The sequence below is a fragment of the Cyanistes caeruleus genome, chromosome 1, assembly GCF_971803275.1.
Source record: "Cyanistes caeruleus chromosome 1, bCyaCae1.hap1.1, whole genome shotgun sequence".
In the NCBI taxonomy this organism is placed as follows: Eukaryota; Metazoa; Chordata; class Aves; order Passeriformes; family Paridae; genus Cyanistes; species Cyanistes caeruleus.
The window spans coordinates 46,939,634-46,958,715 of NC_141701.1; the positions used below are offsets into that span (position 1 = coordinate 46,939,634).

Genomic DNA, 19,082 nt, shown 5'->3' on the forward strand with positions numbered 1-19,082 from the left:
TACATTAAACTGCATGACTAACTATATGCTCTAATGCATATAAATTTTATTTACTTAAAGTCTCTTTTTGGAGAGAAAAATAAATCAAACATTTTTAAAATACATCTAATTGCATTTGGAAAAAAAGTCTGTGCAGCCTTTTGTTTTTCTATTTATGCTATCTTTAAAATGACACATTTGGAGTACGTGGGCACTTTGTTTTTGAAGCAGCATTTGTGATTCCACACAAATGATAAATTGATACCACATGAAGATAAAGCTCCAGGCACATTCAAGTGCTTTTTAGGATCACTGTTTTCAAGTAAATAACAATTTAAAAGAAACCTCTTGTACACACTTTTGTTAGTAAAGTACTTGGAGACAAAAGATTAATCTTCTCATTACTTCTATATTAAGTAATATGTAAGTTGTTACCAAATTAGTTCATTTAAAAACAAAGTGAAAGAAGAAAGGGAGGAAGAAAAAATGAGCAAATTACCTCTCTCAGATAAAAATCCATTTGAACCTGTTGCCACTGACTTCTCTCCTGAAGGTGGGGACTGGAGAGCCTCTGCTGTATATCTTGTGCTAGACAGTGCCCAAGGGACACTAAAGTGACAGCCAGCCACCCTACATTTCTTGGCCTCTGTGCTTGGGCCATCATTTTACTTTGGCTCCCCTGCAAACATTTGCTGCCCTCCCTTCGGTGTTCACTGTTCCTTCTCTTATTACGCCCCTTTCTTCTCCAGCTTCTGACTCAGATTAATGAAGTTCTGTGCCGTGATGGGCCCCACCTTTAAACTGTATCCGTGAGTCAAGTCGCTCAGCACACAGCACCGTTCCAGAGGTTAACAAGTAACTCCGCAGTTCCTGCAGCTCAATATATACCTAAGTCAGGGTGTGGCAGGCATCACCTCCTCCCCACCTAAGGCAGCCAGACAGAGCTTGGTGATTAGGGCAGTAAATCACTGCCTGAGTAATGCTGCATAAACACACAGGGCTTATGAACTTCCCCTTGAGTGTCTTGATCACTTCCTTTGGCTTTGTATTTTCACCAGGTTACATTAAAAAAACCACAACAGCTTAGTTTAACCAAGGCAGTGTGTTGAAAGCAATGCGATGGCAGTAGAATTTTCAGTCAATGGTCATCAATTTGTGTGCGGCAGAGAGCAACAGAAGTGTGAAAAAATCAAAAATATTTCCAAAATGGTTATTCTGCAGATGATGAATTAGCTGTCCTGAGCAGTGGATGAACACATGAAATATAAGGCAGCCATACATGGTTTTGTTCAGTCTCTCTGCAGCTGCTCCAGCCTAGATATTATTCATTCCCTCTCAATTCAAAAAGCTTTTGCAAGGTTAGTACAGCAATTGTTACTTTATGGTAATGCTCAGCCATTTTCTGAGAGTAATTCCTCATATTTTGTGCACATTGTACATGGCTTATCTCCCTGGTGCTTTATTCTGCTGCATTGGGTGCTTACACATGACAGCAGCCGAGCTCTGAGCTAAGCAAAGCGACAACCAAAAGAATTACAGCTACAGGAACTGCATCAGGGACGGGATATACAGCTATATTGCCAGTCTTCAGCTAATAGTATTACTTTGCAAAGCCTACACTATCTTTCATAAACATCTCCAAATGTTTTTTTCAAATATGTTAATTTCAGATTTCACATATTTTTCTACACCAATAGTATCCTGACTTATCTGGATTCATGCTACTTCGCTTGGATCCTGCTAAAGTAAGAAACACCAGGAATCTTCTCTACTGTGTACAGTCTCATAGACTTCGATTAAGTCAATTCTGACTTTCTCTCCATTGAAGTAAGAGATTATTCAGCCTCTCAGAGGGCACCGCAGAAGAATCCCTCATTATAGTGCCTTACATATGCAAAATTACGTGTGCAGCTCCATGAAAGCAATCACGAGCAGAACAACCCCACAGTGCTTCTTAGATGGTGAAAGCACTTGAACCACTGAAAGTGCACAGGTGTACCGGAAGCACTCTTAATTACTTTAACAACCATCCTGCTCCTCTAACTAACCCAGTATGTAAAGCTGTAGGCAAAAGACAGAAGATAATGGCACGGTGTGGAGAGCAGAATGTTTCCTACCTGGCATGAGTCACCGGTGTACTGCGGCGGGCAGGCGCACGTCTCCACGCTGTGCGCGATGCTGCCGCTGCCCTCGCCGGTGGCTTCCTCCAGCCCGACCTCCCCAAGCGTCAGGCGCTGAGTCTCCGTGAAGTAAAGGGCCCGGATGTGCAAGCCATCCAGCCTGGACAGGATTATCATCAGTTCTTCTCGGGATACCAGCTTACCGCTGCTGGCGTGTCTGAAGTTGCCCTGCACATTGAAGGGGTACAAAATGAGCACAATGCTGCAGCTGCTTTAAAAAAGTAGCTTCAAAGAAGACCAGAGGACAGAAAAAGGAAGAAAACATCCATGGAATAGACTTGTCCAGCACCAACTGGTGTAGGGTAATATAATTCAGGAGAGTAGACACAGGATGGGTGGAAAAAGAATGAGCATAAAGAAAGCTTTGACTGTGCAAGGTAAATATGGCTTTGAGGTATTGAAAAAAGAGGTCTGTAGGTTCCTCTTCAGTCATCCAAATTTCTTTGAGATATCACCCACAAAAATGTGAAGGAAAATGCTTTTATTTATAAGAGTAAGTGAAGTCCTAGAAACCAAATTTTTTTAGGGCTTTATTGCTGCTGATAAATACAGCATTGCTGAAAATTGAACTTGGCTTGAAGAAACATCTTTTTTTGCACCTGCATATGAAAAAAATAACACAGTTTGACCTTCTGAGCACAGGTTCCTAAAGCAGGAATAACCCCTGCTGAATTCTGTCCTACCTCAATGTTGGACAACCCATTCTAAACTAGGTACCTAGACATCAAGGAAAACAAATAATTCATTCCATCCCTATTATGTAGAGTCTGTGGCTGCAATGAATCACCTTCTATTGAGGACTGATTCAACGTTACTCTACCAGCCCTGGGGGGAGTGCTAAGGGCTACATTGGACAAGATGCCAAACCCAGAGGTGCTAAAATTAGGTGTCATGAACCAGAACCCAGGTTCAGTTTGGCAGTAAAGAGAGATAAAAAATGTTCTTTACATTTAAGATCTACAGTGTTTAAGTTAATATTCATCACTGTTCCCAAGTATTTGGTATTTCTGCACATACTCTGCATGTGTGTATTTTTATGTGTATTTTTATCTGGAAGGAAAAGAGAAGGCCATTACATTTTCAGTTCTTACCTCAACCAGCTGCACTCGGCCATAATACTGACGATCAGGCAGTGGGTTGTTTGGATCCATATAAACAACTTCCATTTGTTGGCCCTATGTGAGAATGTGGATATAACATTGCTTCTTCACTGCTTGTTATGGGAAAGTGTTCAGATGCAATAAAATTTGGTGAAGCACATTAATCCTGTTGTTTAGGGGATTAAAACTAAGTGATGCTAGAAAAACTGTACATCTTTTTCTCAGGAAAGTGGTACAATGAGCACTGTGCTCTGGTGCCAGCAAGGTTTTCACTGCTTTTGCCTATTAACAACCTTGTTTTCAATTAAAACACCAGGAGAATAAAATTGATGCTAGTCAATTTCCACAGGAACTATTAATTACTTTAGAATAAAAATTATTTTGCATTTTGAAACACTCTCCTTTGCATCCTGGTGCATCAGCAACTATGGTTATTATGGGGTTATGAGGTTTATGAGGTACATTTCCCAGTAAGAATCCTAGAAAACTGAATTAGTATTTCTGACGGTGTGAGGAAACAAAGCACCCTCTTGAGAATTTCAACAAACAGTTAAAAATTTGTATTTTGGCTCTAAAGTGGTTAAATTAAAAAACTGTCAACCTAAAGTGCATTTTTCTTCCAGTCCCTTGAAGCCTTATAATTATTTTTAGTTTTAAGCTGGAAATAAAAAAATCTCACAGAAAATGAGATTAACTACACATGAAACCCAGGGCATCTCTTGCAGAGATGAGGCCATACTTGTTGACAAGTGTGCAATGCATTAATTAATGGTTTTTTCCACAGGCATATTCTACAGAGAAAATCCTGTTTTATCTTTTTATTTGCTCTCAAATCAGTTATGCTTAATAATATGTTATTTTGGCAACAGAGACAGATGTGTTGATGGCTTTGAGCAAAATGCAGTAAAATCACTTTTACAGAAATAGGTAATGGTTTTAATAGTTAATATTTTAATAGTTAAGTACTATAAGAGCAAAATTTGCCATAGTTGTTAAGTAACATAAAAAATATGGTATTGTATTGCTTATAAGAAAAAACTGTATTTTAAAGCTTACTGTTAGTCGTATATCAGGCTTCTTATCCAGAAGAACCATGCCCTCACTAGGTAAGCCAAAAGATTTCACTTGGTAACTTAGGAAGCCACCATATGAAGAAAGCTGTAACAAAATGCACAAGACCAGAGATACTTTACTGCTCTAATGCTTGATATTAACGTAAATTTCTATTCCAGTTTATCTCACCTTCCAGCACTATAAATAATACATTTACTCTTTGTTCTTTAGAAAAAATATTAAAATATTGTTGTTTGGAAGAAGTTACTTTCTATTTTGTTTACTGTGTGTATCTGACACATGAGCAGATACTGTGTTCTGAAAGATTACCTGCATCATGGGGTTTTTTTCATACGTGGGTTCACACCACCTGTGTCATGGTGAAATCACATGGTTACATGAACACTGTTCTTCCCCTGACTACAGAGAAGATTTGCATCAAGAACAGGCATCTGACTGACAGTGAAAGTGGTGGTGAACCCCATGAATAGCCATGGATGAAAAGAAGGCAGACTAAGCATGTTTAAAGCCAGCATTTTCTGAACTTACTGCAAACATGGATCCAACCAGGATTCCTTGCTCTACCTCCAGGACAGGATTTCTACTGGTATGAGCTTTGTTGTAAGCAGACTGTGACTGCAGGCTGAGCTGAGACCAGCTACAGGTGACCACAGGTGGCCTCAAACCCAAGTGAACACAGGGCTGCTCCCCAGAACAGAGAGAAAAGTATGGCTGAATCACCCAAGAAATGCAGCACCATCCCTGGGTGCTGTCTGAGGGACTCAGTACAAAACACTCTGGGAGCAAAGGAAGCCCCAGGCACAGCCTAGATAGTTTTTGTTCCAAGAAGAGCCTCAAAGGAAGGTTTGTGGGGTACCAGGTGAAATCAGGCATTTTGCCATGGATATCCTATTTTGGTTTTTGCATCTTTCTCATTTGCCCCCACATCTTATCCTTGGTTTTGCCATGGAAAAACTTCTTATTCAGGTTCTGCTCTTCTACAGGTAAGCCAGCCTTTGATCTAGCCCTTTGCATATCTCTGATGAGTTACGAACAAAATACTGTACCTCAACACTAAATTTGTTCCTTGAATCGCAGGTCTGTAATTAATGCTACTCTCCTTAACCAACTGTATTTTCAAAAGCATAATTTGTAACATTAGCTGTAGTTTGCCAGCACCATCAAACCACTCTATATAAATAAGTTATTTTTAAAAAAACCCATTCAGATTCAAATTAGAGCTGACTTCCTGTTTAACAGGTTTCAGAACTGCATCATTTGAGAGGGTGTTTAATTACTTCTTTTTCAACATTTTTTTTTTTTAGAGGACAATATTGGTGTTACAAACCTTTGTATTTTGTATGTACAGTATTTATTTTGTATGTACAGTATTTATTTTCTAAAGCCAAGAGTGGACTATTAAACAGAATGTTAAAATATGAAAGAAAACGGGGACAACATGATCTGAATTTCTCAATTACTCTGTTTCTATACTGCTATACATTCTACATTTGATTCCCTTCTAACTTTGTAAACAAAAGACAGAGAAAAGAAAGAAAATATACTCTACTAAATATAAATGTTCCAGTGGAACCAGTTAAAAGGTTTCAGATAATGGAAAACACTATTTATACATTTCATCATAATGAAAAATAGCTGAAGTGATCTTGTTCATATTTTCAAAAAGAGATGCTATCACTGAAAGCAGACCAAACCCTGACATTTTCAAAACACAATAACATGAATAATTGTTAAGTTTATGAACTTTTAAACTCACAGCTAGATAGCACTTTGGTGGGAATTTCATTACTGCAGTATTGCCTGTGCTAAAATATACACCTATACACAGCATACAGCAAAAGCAGGACCCAAATTAGAACTATTTTATTTGCAGTGCTGTCATTGTAAATAACAGCAAGTAATGGCAGGCCTAGGTAGATACTGTTTTATGCAGCATAAAACTCATAGCATCTTAATAGCTGTGTTTTAAAAGGGTTATTGCCTGCTTTATATCTTGTATGGAACCAACAAAATGTTAAATTTTGGTTTAACATTGTAGGTGATAACGTATGCTTTAACGTGAAATTTCTTTCAAAAATAATTTGTAGGCACTGAAACAATAACCTTTATAATATCAACAAAAAGCACCCCAACTAAATGTGCTGTTCACCTAAGATATATACACAGCTCTGAGCATAGGAGAGCAGGAGGAAAAATACTGCTCTAGTCTTTAAAATGAGGACTGGGAGAAACTTCAAAAATGGTACCATCTTTCATGCCTTGGTGTCTACACCATTTGTTTTCTCTTGTGTGCCAGTAGGATTGCATCTGAAAAGCCTGTGTGTCCTGCACCTGGCTGGTAATGTTGGCACTGTCAGAGCTCCAGAGAGGCTCGGTTGCCTGCAGGTCACCATCAGCTAAGTCCCCTGGTCGGTGTGATCCCCAGGCTGAGATGCTGCTGGCATTAACTGGGAGTAGAAAGCTGCTCCCATGCATGGGTTGACAGAGCAGCAAGCAGTCCAAAGAACACAAAGGGGAGAAAACCAGTTGATGCTCTTCTCAAGCAACATTATCAAAAGCAAAAGGTTGGGGGTTTTGTGTGCCACTGAGCACATAACCACCTTTTATCCTTTTTGAAATCTGCCCAGGACATACTCTAGAGAATCTAAAGAATTCACAAGCCCTGTGTGTCCTGGGTTTCAGAGCAGCCACATTGGCAAGTTCTACATGTTCTGGGCTTCAGAAAAGCAGCTGAAGGTATCAGCTGCTTGAGACATTTGACCTATTTGAGCCACAAGACCTATCTGGCACCAAGCAATATGATTAATTCTGTGTTATCAGTTAATTTCAAAACTGTAATAAGTAAAATGTTGTGATTCTGGGCATGACAGTTAAGAGAGATAAGTGACAAGAGAGAAACTTATATAAGAAAATCCGTGAGACTCTTTATCAATGACTCTTTATCAGATGGCATTTACCTTCTCTCCCAGGTAGGATGGTGGTGCTTTCCAGTACAAATTATGCACAGAAGCTGGCAATTCTTGAACATCAGCCACCACACTGTTACTGACTGGATTGAAAGTGACTGGAATGTCCATATTTTCATCTACTGCCTCCAAGCGCCAGTTCCTCATATCCACAAACTAAAGAAAAACACATAAAGGAAACAAAAGTTTGCCTCATCCTTTATTTACACTTTACCAGCATCAAGTAATGAGAAGAAATTGTTTAGCCTCTGTAATTCCCTTACCATGAGATCCAACCCCTTCAGAGCCAGCCTAAAGTCTTTGAACAAGGGATATCTTAAGGACCTCAAAAGAGAATGAAAAATGTGCCAAAGCTACTTGGGATGTAGGCATTTGGTTTGCCACCTGGGAACTAAATTCTAACTTCAACCACAGGAAGACATAGCCTTCTGGGGGTGACTAGGAATTGTGCACACAAACCTGAGGATACAATCTGGAGATGCTTTAAGTCCATTCCAAAATCAAACCCAGGGCACTAACTTCTAAGACAGAGTTTGGAACAGGTTAACTGTGAGGGAGGGCACATGGCATGACATTTTGGAGAGGCAGGCAATGTAGTCTAATATTCTGCCTCATTAATGCACATTTTATGTTTGTGGCTGTTGTTTCATGAAAGACCATGCCTCTTTTTTTCATCTTTATGCTTGCTACAGGAAAGAGAGCACAATATGTATGATGTACCAGAAGAGTTTTGGGTTCTGTTGGATTGCCCTTGACTGGCCAGAGCAATAAACCAAAAAAACAGACATGTTTTCATATTTGGTGAGGGCGAGTAATGACTAGAGGAAATTTTCTACTGATTTCATTTAGGCCACATTCTTACCTTTTGCTTATAAACAGTAAAGAGCACAATCTGGATATCTGGATTGCATCTAGTCTATGTTTAAACCTTAACTAAACTCCTCATCCACCATTCTAGCTCTTTTTTCCTTTCTCTTGCCTTTTTTCAAGGAGCTGTTGCTTTTATTTTTTCAGTCTTCAGCCATTTTACTATTCAGTTATTCTACTAAAAACCTTTGTTTCTCACACTTGATGTCATGTCTCTTTTATAGGGAGGAAACAAAGACAATTTTTACAATCTCTGTAGAATCTGTCACACAATTCTTAAGAATCTGTAATATAGGCAAGGAGAATGATGTGTGCTTATCAAAGCATCTTGATGGAGATCATTGACTTTAATGATGACATAGAGTTTGAAGATAAAGCAATCAAGATAAAGGCCAGCTCAACTTCAGTCCACTAGTGACTTGTTAAAAAACAGGTGAGAAGGGCCATTTCTGCTGAACAGCATACTCAGGATACACCCAATCTTAAAAAGGCTGCACTAAATCTCCACTTGGAGAATTGCTCAGAGAATATTTCTCATCCTTAGAAACTAACAAAATATATTTTCAACTTCGGAAGAAATCTGGAATTTCCTTAATGGAACAAGTGTAAGTTCATGATATAAAAGAAAAAAAATCTTTGGTACACCTTGGTTCTACGACGATCCGTGCTGCGACAGTTGCTGGTTGCCCCAAAACAAAAGCAAGGTGTGCATCCCCTGGGGTTAGAGGGGTTCAGATAAAAGAATCCTGGCCTGCAAGTGTCACATGCTGCACCTTCCACATTTTCCTGTTAAAGCATAGTTCAAAGAAATTTCAGTGCTTTTCTTTTTGCTTTGCTGAGGTCCCCAAAACTTCCTGCACATGAAACAAATCTGAAAGAATATATATTTAAATGTATAGAAACAAATGAATGAAAATATGTGATTATCTGGATAGACTATATTCCAAATGCAAATAAAACTGTCTTGGAGGCTATCTTATGAGGTTTATTTCTAGTTTATAATGTGAAATGTAAACCACTGAGTAACAAATATTAGTCAGAGACAGCTGGTAACTTCCTTGCCAAAACCCTCCTGCTGGCTTTTGTAAACCCACAGTGTAAAAGGTCACTTGTGTAAGCTCACATTTATCACATTTAATTATGCAGATCAGAACAAAAGAAGATTTCCTAACTATAATGATGTGGTAAAATGTCAATTGACATAATACGGCTAAAAAAAGCATGGGACTTGGTTAACATCCAAAAGGCAAGATGCAGATGGATAAAGTGAATCTGTGCAGGGTACAGACTGCTTCAGTGATTCAGTGGGCATCTACTCTGCAGCTCCCTAACATCCTGCAAAACATAAGACCACCTGTAAAACTGACAGATATTGAAGCCATTAAAAAATGGTGTTTAATGTTACCATGATAATGCACATCCTGCAAAGTGTGATGGTTTTGTACAGCTGCATTTAATTTTTACTGAAAACTTAATAATAAATTCACTTTATTCACCCCATTATATGTGAAATAGTCACTGGCGTGCAAATCATGCTTGTGAATGCAGAATTAATTTGATTTATCTGACCTTGCAAAGACAAATTCCTGTCTGGGGATCACAAACATCTGGTTCTGTTCCATCTCTGTTACAGCTACATGGCACACAGTTAGGGAAACCATAAGTTCCAGGAGCACACTGATCACACTGACGTCCTTTTACTCCTGGTTTGCATCTTTATCAACAAACACAGACAAGAGAGTCAATAAGGGAGGTAGGAATGGGGCATGTAAGGGAAAATAAAACAATAGGCAGGTGGCTATTCCAAGGGATTGCACTGCTATGACACAACTTTATGACTTCCACGGAGAAGAAGCAGCAGGTTAGTGTTGTTCTCAGATTTTGAATAGTGTAACATTTTAAACGGCCACAGGACTGACTAGGAATGAATTTGACTTTGAAGGATAAAAAGGCCCACAATAGAATTAGACTTCTGCAGCTATTCAGTGCTTGCAGTACAGAACTACTCTCTCTGTACACCAAGGTGTAAAACATGGATGTAGAAGCTGATAAGCAGAGCTGGAAGAAGATTTATAGCTGGAAGATGTGCCTGGGCATTACTCAAGGTAGGCACCTGGTAACAGAAAAATGGGGAAATGCAAGCATATGAATATTTACAAAGAACTCAATCACCCACAAAGCTTGGGTTAGTTTACAACTGTTCACGATGGATAAAATCCATTTTGCTCACACTGAATAACTTAAATTTCCCATACCCTCTCCAAACACCTGAAAAGAGCATTGAAGCAAACCATTCATGCATTGTTTCTAACACATATAAGCCAAACTTACTTGCATTGTCCACTGGTTTTATCACATTCTGGGCTTGCCACATCAACAATTCCTTTTTCTGAGCAGTTGCAGCTTTTGCAGCCAGCAAGAGGATGATAACTGAAGTAATATTTCTCACACACTTCACATTTTGGCTTCACAGTTCGTGGAGGGCAAATGCATTTACCAGTCATGTCATCACAAAGACGCTGCCCACAATTGCATACTAGATCAAAGAAATTGTTCTACAAATCAATCACATCTCATCTCAGAACAATCAACTCTTATTGAATATGCAACAAATACAACCTTTACATATAGAAAACATTACTCTTTTCTCTCACTAGTTTAAAGTTCAGGGTCACAGAAACCAACTATGTGACTGCAACAATAGTTCCAAAGAGCAGGTTTAATGCTTGGCTCTTTTCCATGGATTCATTGCTTAACTTCACCACAGACATTGTTTTATCACTTGCCAAACTTGCCTAAGGATTAAACGAATAGTTTTGGTGTCAAGGGCACAACTTTCATAACACAGTGTCTATAAACTTCAAGTATAGTATCTATGAAAGCAGCTGAGGACTGTTGGTGTTATCTATAGACCTGTTCTTATTATTAACATCAGAATATGAGGAATTAGAAATGCTGTGTCTCTGATTATCCATGGAAAAGCTTGAAGGTGTAAAATGAGATTAAACATTAACAACTTGGAAATGATTTAGCAGTGCAGAAAAAATCCATTTCACTGAAATAGTGGCAATATGGATTTTAACCAGTTCAGCTGTAAACCTACTATACCTGATCACACAACACATGCAAAGGCACACTTCACCACGAGCTAGGTGTGCTTTAGGGGAATGGGATTTCTTCTGCCTTAAACTGTAAGCTATGCTACGGTGAAGCTAAAACAGCTTGACAAGCCTCTCACAGGATCAGGGTCTACAAGGAAAACAGGCTACAGTACATCTGCAGTAAATTCAGAGGATTAAGTAGCTGTCTGGGTCAGGAGCTGAAGGAGTGCAAGCACATACTTACACTTGCAAAATGGGAATCCATAGTAGCCGGTCTGGCATCGGCTGCACTGGCGACCGATGACGTTGGGTCTGCAAATGCACTGCCCTCCCAGGGGGCTGCACGTAGGGCTCCTGGCCCCTGCGCTGTGGCAAGCACATGGCAGGGCTCCGTTGTTGTAGAAAGCCACCAGTGACCTGACAGAGTCCTTACAGAAGGCTGATGATCGTTCTGGGCTATTTAAATTGAAATATAAATCATGTAAGTGCTGGCACTTGGAATTGTTATGAGAGTGCTTTGCAGTGGTTCAGTAAATTAGGGTCCTGTCTTTCAAACAGCTTGACATAAGGATGGCATCAGCACACATGCAAGGATACACTTTAATTAAATCAGGGGTGAATGGCTTTGAATATGCAGGTAAGAGGTTTTTTTCATAGCAAGCGCATATTAGTTGTATCAGTTCAGACATGCCAAGCAAAATACTAAATACCAAAGATGGAAATACCAAAGACAGGAAGATGACATAGATTTTCCTCTTTTGTACTGTGAGCAATAAAGCTCTACCTTTACATTGCATTTGCAATAGAAAGTCATGGAAAAATGACTCATGGAAATTCAATGGGCTAGCACAAGCCATGAAAAGCATTTAAATGTAGCACAATTATAGGGATTTAAGACAGCTCTTTAATGCAGAGTAGAAGTAATATTATTCCCAGTTTGTTGTCAATGTTCAGTTTTTTAGAAAGTGATGCTTACTCAATATAAAAACTGTTTCCTCCACATTGGGTGATAAAATCAAATGATTTGTCCACTGCCTTTTTGTCAAGAATTTTGTAACTGTAGGTGTCTGCTGGAACAACTAAGATATTTTCCTTAAAACAACAAGAAAGCTAAATTGTACATTTCAGAGAAAAACAAAGATACAAGCTAAGGCATTTACATATTTAAATGTTGCTTCATTATACATTCTGGATTTTTTCAAAACCTCTAAGATTTTAACCGAAAGTAAGAAAATCAACTTTGCATACTTCCTTCAAAGTTGTGATGCTACAAGCAGTGTACAACAAAAACAGAGCAGAGTATCTTTAAAATTTAAAATAAAACCAAAAGCAGTGCAAAAGACCTTAAAAATCTGAAACACAACATTAAAAAATTTATTCTTTTTGATTTTCCTCTTTGCATCTATCTCTAAATGAATGGTGAAACTGAGAATAACATTTTCAAGTACATTTATGCAATACACATACCAGAACCAGTGTTCTTCCATGCGGTATCATCACTGTAACAGAGACCATGGGTTCAGAAACGTCAAGCTCAATTTGGTTTGCTGCAATCACCTGAACCCGACAGCCAGAAGTATGAGGGCAGAATGAAGCATTGAAAGTACCTGATGAAAAAAATACATTGGGTTTATGTGAGAAGGTTTTGGTTGTAGGGGGCTACTGGGGTGGGCTTTATGAATATCTGTAAGAAGCTTCTCCTATGTCCAACAGAGCCAATGCCAGCTGGCTCCAAGACAGACCCAACACTGTCCAAGGCTGTGTCTGACCATGGTAACACCCCTGGAATAACAAGAAAGGGGGAAAAGCCCAGCTCAACAGCAGGTACAGACAGAGAGATGAGAGAGAACGTGCAAGAGAAACAACTTTGCAGTCACCAAGATCAGTGAAGGAGAGGGACAAAGTGCTCCAGGTGCTGGAGCAGAGATCTACCTGCAGCCTGTGGAGGAGACCCACACAAGAGCAGCTGGATGCCCGAATGGAATCTGCGGACATCTGGGAATCCCCCACTGGAGCAAGCTCCTGGTAGGCCTTGTGACCCCATGGACCCACACTGGAGCAGTTAGTGAAGAACTGCAGCCCAGGAGAATGATTCATGTTGGAGAAGTTGGTGGAGGACTGTCTCCTATGTGAGGGATCCCACACTAAAGCATGGGAAGAGTGTGAGCAGTGTCTCGCTGAGGAGGAAGGAACAGAGGTAACCTGTGATGAACTGAGTCCAGCCCACATTCACTGTATCCATGTGCCACTCAGTGGGAGGAGTTGGAGAAATCTGAGAGTACAGCTGAGCCCAGGAAAAAGGGAAAGGTGGAAAGTGTTTGAAGCTTTGGCTTTAGTTCTCAATACCCTGCTCTGATTGGATTGGTAACAAATTGAGCTAATTTTCCCAAGTCAAGTTTGGTTTGCCCATGTAGGTATCTGGTGAGTGATCTCTCCATGTCCATATCTCCTCCCACACGCCTTTTGTTGTATTTGCTCTCCCCTGTCCAGCTGAGGAGGAGAGTGGCTTTGGTGGGCACCTGGTGCCCCATCCAGGGTCTACCAAACACAGCTCCATATCCCAAAATGCTGAGAAAGGAAAGGAGTTAGGTCAAATTTAGATGCCTACCTGACCACACATGTCCTGCATTCACATGGACTTGCACAGAGAACACTGGGTGTGCAGGCTGATAAAAATGTACCACAAATACGTATCTGCCCAAGTGGGGCACTCTGCCACTCAAGGTGATCTGATTCTGGAGAAACAAGAACAACTCTGGTGTTAAATCACAGAATAGATTTGTTTTGTCAAACACTCTTGGGCTTATCAGTTGTGCTCAGTGCCTGCAGTGAAAGAGAGGGGTCTTAGCATCTCTCAACAAGTTCAATTTCTTCAAGGAACATGGCATTACAACTGCATGCTCTGTTTGCCTGCTGAACACATTTAACATTCTTCTGCAGTCTGTGAGACTTGTGTAGTTCAGAAAGAAGCTGTTGTTTGGGTTTTTTTTTTCCCTTTCTTTATACTGTCTCTGTGGCTTACCCAGTTTGCAACACTCATCACATCATCCATGATTCTCTTACAGAGTTTCATCTATTTAACTTCACTGAGAACATAGCTTGTGACTTGCAACACAAAGTTCTCAAAATGTGAGGTACCTGTAACGGTGTCAAGGTGACTCCATGAACTGAACCAGCAGGTAAAGCAGCACTCCATGGATCATGCAGTATATTCTCCTGTACTTCAGAAATCTTCCCATCTTTGAATGCATCCAAAACCAAAGCTCCTGGTGGAGTTTCAAAAACTGAGGGAATGCATGCTGCACTAAACACAGAAGCACAGTAGTTATCCTTGGGGCCAGGAGAAAGTTTTAATCACAACAGGAAAAGCTGCTGACTTACAAAAGTCAGTGTATTAGACCGTACTGCAATTGCTAATGCAATAATAACCCCTGTACCTATTTGGATTGTTTGTGAATGATCAAAAAGTAAATGGAAACAAGAGGTATGGATTCAACTTATAAAGGGGAAAGTGTGTGCACTTTTAATATATGAACTGATTTTATTCACACAACATTTCCATAACTTTAAGTTTCAGTGGAAAGAATTTGCTACAGAAGAGAAAACTTCTGGGAATTACAAGCACAAAAAATTAAATACATTTTAGTTAATCCAGTTAGTTACATTCACCAGAATCTGTACTAATATTGAATTCTCAGTTCTACAAATATTTGCATAGGTGTATCCTTTACACATGCAAGTTTTCCCACTGAAGTCAATGGGACTACTTAAGTACTTAGAAGTTAAGTATATACTCAAATATTTGTAGAATCGGAGCCAAAATAAACAACAGTACTCCTTGAAAGCATCCTTATTCATTCACTGCCATGTTTAACTATTTTTTCCTTGGCATATTTAATTCTAGATTGAGAAAAGAATTTTCCAAGACTGCAGAATATTTTTGGGGGTTTCCTGCTTTTATTTGTTCACTTCTAGTAAGTACTCAACAGACAATGATTAATCTGTGCTCAAGACAGGTCCAGAACTGGAATGGCAAGTATGTTTCAGGTCCAGAACTGAGATGTATTTGCCAGGCCTGTGTGGGAAATCATGTGCAGTATCCACTTACAATACTGTTAAACTGAGCCAAGTCTTTGCATCTTTCAACTTGATGAACTTAAAACACTTTCAGGAAAGTAAAAATGCTGCCAAATAACAATAAAAACCTACAGGAAACAATACAAATGTAACAAAAAATACCCAACACAAAACCCAAGTAAAATATGTTAATTTTATTTTGAATCATGTTTTTTACCCATCCTCTTTCCCTGTTCTACTCAAAATATAAATGCCTGTATTTGCAATATAACTTTGGTGCAAGGACAAGTATCTTCAGTCTTAGAAAGCTGCTCTTAGTGGTAACACTGAGCAGGAGAGTTAAAGCTGTGATTCAATGCTATGCATGCGTGGAAGCCAAGCACAGTCACATGTTTTTATACAATTTATTATCCAGATTTTTCTGCTTTCTGTTTCAATTCAACCATTATATTAGAAGCTACCATTTGGAAAACTATTAGACCAAATCACCAACTCTTTATACCTCTTCAGTCCAGAAAATGACATTTACTTTTATTTTCAGACCCTTCCCACTGCTAAATCAGTAGGAAGGAAGCCTTAGGAGTAGGCATCACGAGGCACATCCTGGGGAGTGCAACAGGCACTGAAATGTGGAGGTCCCTAATTTGGAAGCTGCAGTGACAGCTCTCTGTCCCCAAGAACAAAAGATGGGGAGGGGAAGAGCTTTAACAGGACAGAGGAGATGCTCTGCAGAACCCAAACCTGGCCACTTGGGAAGGCAAGGTTCAGAGCTTCACAGCAAGAGAGGAGCTGTCAGCCTGGATCAGCCAAGCAGTACATGAGTCCCCTAATTACTGGTCCTATAAAATGTGACGGAGAAGAAGGATCAGCTGGCATTACTGTGTGAGGTGAATGATGAGGGCACACCTACCCTAAGGGTCCCACGATGACAGAGAAAAGGGAATGGCTTGTTTGGGAACCAGGGGTTTGCATGCTGAATGATTTGATGCTGCCAAGTTGAGCTGGTGAACTTGTGCCCAAAAGGGCAGTCACATACCACACCTAGTGACAAATTAAAGCCATTTTGGTTCAGCTAAAGCAGTAACATGCAGAAGGAACAGTAAGCATTTCAGGCCACTAAAGTAGGAATGATTTTCCAGCTTGGACACCTGTCATACTGGATGGCACATGAAAGACACGTGTTTTCTCACACATCAGCACTGGGTAGTTCAGATGGGCCAGGAAAGGCTGTTATCAACAAAATTCTGTGCAAAGACTGTCTAGATTAACACTAATATTTCAGCTTCTTTACAAAGACTACAGAAGTGGCCTAACCAAAGGTTAGTAGCCAGTGACCCAAATCACCTGTGAGTCACCGAGCGAAGCTTCACTCTAAAGAATTAAAACACCACTTAGTCTACCTTTCAAGGGTGTCCTCAGCTAATAGGAAGGATAAAACTAAGCAAGTTACCTTCCATCACTGTTACTCCTGTAAGCAGCTATGCACTGTACTTTAGGATCCACGTATTCTGGAGAAAATTCTTCAGCTGATATAATGCAAACCTTGTGCTGAAAAACAAGCACAAGGCACAATCAACAATATCGTAAATAACAGGGCCAGGCCTGAACAGGAAGGATGAAGCCTAATTTTAGCACAGAGAGATATGAGCCCAAAGCCATGTTCTGACATGGACCTCCCACAAGATTTTGGATCCCTTTACCTCCCTGCATCTCAATGCCTCAGGGTTAAATAGCATTTTTCTGTCCTTGTCAAGGGAATATTGTCTGTTCTGAAGGGAAATAACTAAAAGGTAAGTATATATGTGTGGTAAAGGGAGATACAGAAGACCAGCTCCAAGGCTGAGAAGAAAGGCAAGGAATGTAGAGAGGTAGGAGGGAAAAGCTCTCATCTCTGGTGTTAGAGACTTTTGTTCCCTGGGGGAACTCCCTGACTTTCTCCAATACAGGCACAAACACTTGCTCATGCTAAGTCCATGGGATTGAGTTTCAGTGACACCAGGATTTCTTTCCCAGGATTCAGAACTCATTTCAAAAGAAGCAAAACATTTTACAGGATTTTCTATTTTAACTGGAAGTAGACATGAACAAATGAATCTGTGGTAGTCCTGCTATACCCATGGTGGTAAGGACATAAGGTAAACTACTTGAAAGGGAGTTGAAGATGACCAATAAGCAATAAGTACCCACCAAGTAGTAATAAAAGCAAAAATTGCGTAAGGAGAGTTCATTATTATGCAACATAATTTAGTTTGGAAGCACATCCTAACGAAGTTCAACCTGTGTTTTAAAACTAGTAAGCAGGGGGGGAAAAAACCTTTATAAGCAACAAGGCAGAGCACTAAAAATCCCTTTTCCTGGGCAACCAATATTTTGCCTGTCCTGCATGTAACAACCCACAGGGCCCCAGGCCATTGCAGCAGAGCAAGGGTACACACTGAAGCTTTGAACAGCACTTCATGAGTGGCTAAGAGGTTCGTGCCAAGTGTGGTCTGGGTTTAAACAGCTTGTCTGCATCAGTGTGAGACATACTATCAAGCTGTAAGAGCCCCCCTTGACAGATGGCCTCAAGAACCCCGTTTCCCCTTTATTTAGACCAGATGTCTCCAGCCTTGGAGGTGGTTCCCATTTGCCTCTCTGCTCTGCATGAAGGGAACGAAGATGCACAAGCATCTTTAACCCCAAAACTGCTGTCCACATACCAGAAGCACTTCTTTTCCCCTTTCCCACATTTTGCTAAGTGCAGCCTTTACAATTAAAGATTGTGAAGGTTGGATCTTTTTAGCACAGCAGTTGCTGCAGGAAGCTAACAGAAAATGTATAAGGTGTTAGTTTACACTGACTCATGAAATGAAAAAGCATGTATCAGCTGTTAGTCCTAATAGCTGTTACTAGCTGGGTTGCAGCTCCAGATTTTAACAAACCTTGTGTTTCCAAAATAGAAACCAGAAACAAAGTGTAAGAAAATTCAGCCTCCAGAAAAGTATATTCCTGGTGTGGCCAAAAGAGGTCAGTGAAGGCTTTTTATTTAAAACACTTGAAAGCTGTATGACTAACAAATACATTTATCACCTTAAATAAATGCATATATTACCTGAATTTTGTAAGAGACATGGAAAACTCCTACATGGGTTTTGAGGACTCAGGAAAAATGAAAGATTAAAAAAAAAAAGAAAATAAAAAAATTAGGTATAAAAGCTACCAGAATATATTTCCTTTGAAGTTTACTTGTAGAAGAAAAAGGGGAACTGAAATAAAGCATAAGAAAGCTGGAACAAACTTTGCAAATAAAGGCAAAGTTCTGTTTGTCTTTGACAAGTTTACCTCAGCATTCTGGGGTATACATAAAGCATGTCTAGTCAAGAATCCAACATACATAATTTCACACGTTACCTTACAGAATGTGAATATAGGGAGACAAATATCTTTGTTGACCCAATCAAGGAACAAGTATTACCAAAGGGAAAGGAAAACATCAACTTACCAGAAGAAAATGACTTGATGATGCTTTAAGATGTATCTTTGTGTCTGCTAGAAGGTCATAGGCTGCAATGCGATTCCTGTCATCAACTACGACACTGCGACAAAGGAAACTGAGACAGAAAGCAGGATTAAAGATGAGCCTGCTGGCATTGCCACGTTGTTTAGGCTGTCACCTAGCTTCACTGCCTGGCTGTTGGCTAGCCACAGCACCTAGCCCTCCTGCTGGATCCTAACTAACCTGCCTGTGGCCACTGCAGA

At 39.9% G+C, this 19,082-nt stretch overlaps 1 protein-coding gene across 3 annotated transcripts in view; it reads right to left on the reverse strand.

Moving 5' to 3' along the window:
• Nucleotides 1–19,082, reverse strand: part of LAMA3 (laminin subunit alpha 3) — a 107,796-nt gene that overhangs the window by 37,657 nt on the left and 51,057 nt on the right. For all 3 annotated transcript variants that reach the window (XR_015287154.1, XM_086890261.1, XM_086890254.1), the window contains exons 27-40: nt 18,826–18,934; nt 16,795–16,892; nt 14,406–14,571; nt 13,876–14,002; nt 12,735–12,874; nt 12,244–12,359; nt 11,512–11,723; nt 10,498–10,702; nt 9,736–9,880; nt 8,812–8,952; nt 7,291–7,455; nt 4,316–4,417; nt 3,251–3,334; nt 2,097–2,327 (exon numbers count right to left, since the gene is read on the reverse strand). Coding sequence is in view for 2 of the 3 variants with exons in the window: in XM_086890261.1 (XP_086746387.1) it covers nt 2,097–2,327; nt 3,251–3,334; nt 4,316–4,417; nt 7,291–7,455; nt 8,812–8,952; nt 9,736–9,880; nt 10,498–10,702; nt 11,512–11,723; nt 12,244–12,359; nt 12,735–12,874; nt 13,876–14,002; nt 14,406–14,571; nt 16,795–16,892; nt 18,826–18,934 (2,041 nt within the window). In the remaining variant the exon portion in view is untranslated. The remainder of the gene's footprint in view (nt 1–2,096; nt 2,328–3,250; nt 3,335–4,315; nt 4,418–7,290; nt 7,456–8,811; nt 8,953–9,735; nt 9,881–10,497; nt 10,703–11,511; nt 11,724–12,243; nt 12,360–12,734; nt 12,875–13,875; nt 14,003–14,405; nt 14,572–16,794; nt 16,893–18,825; nt 18,935–19,082) is intronic.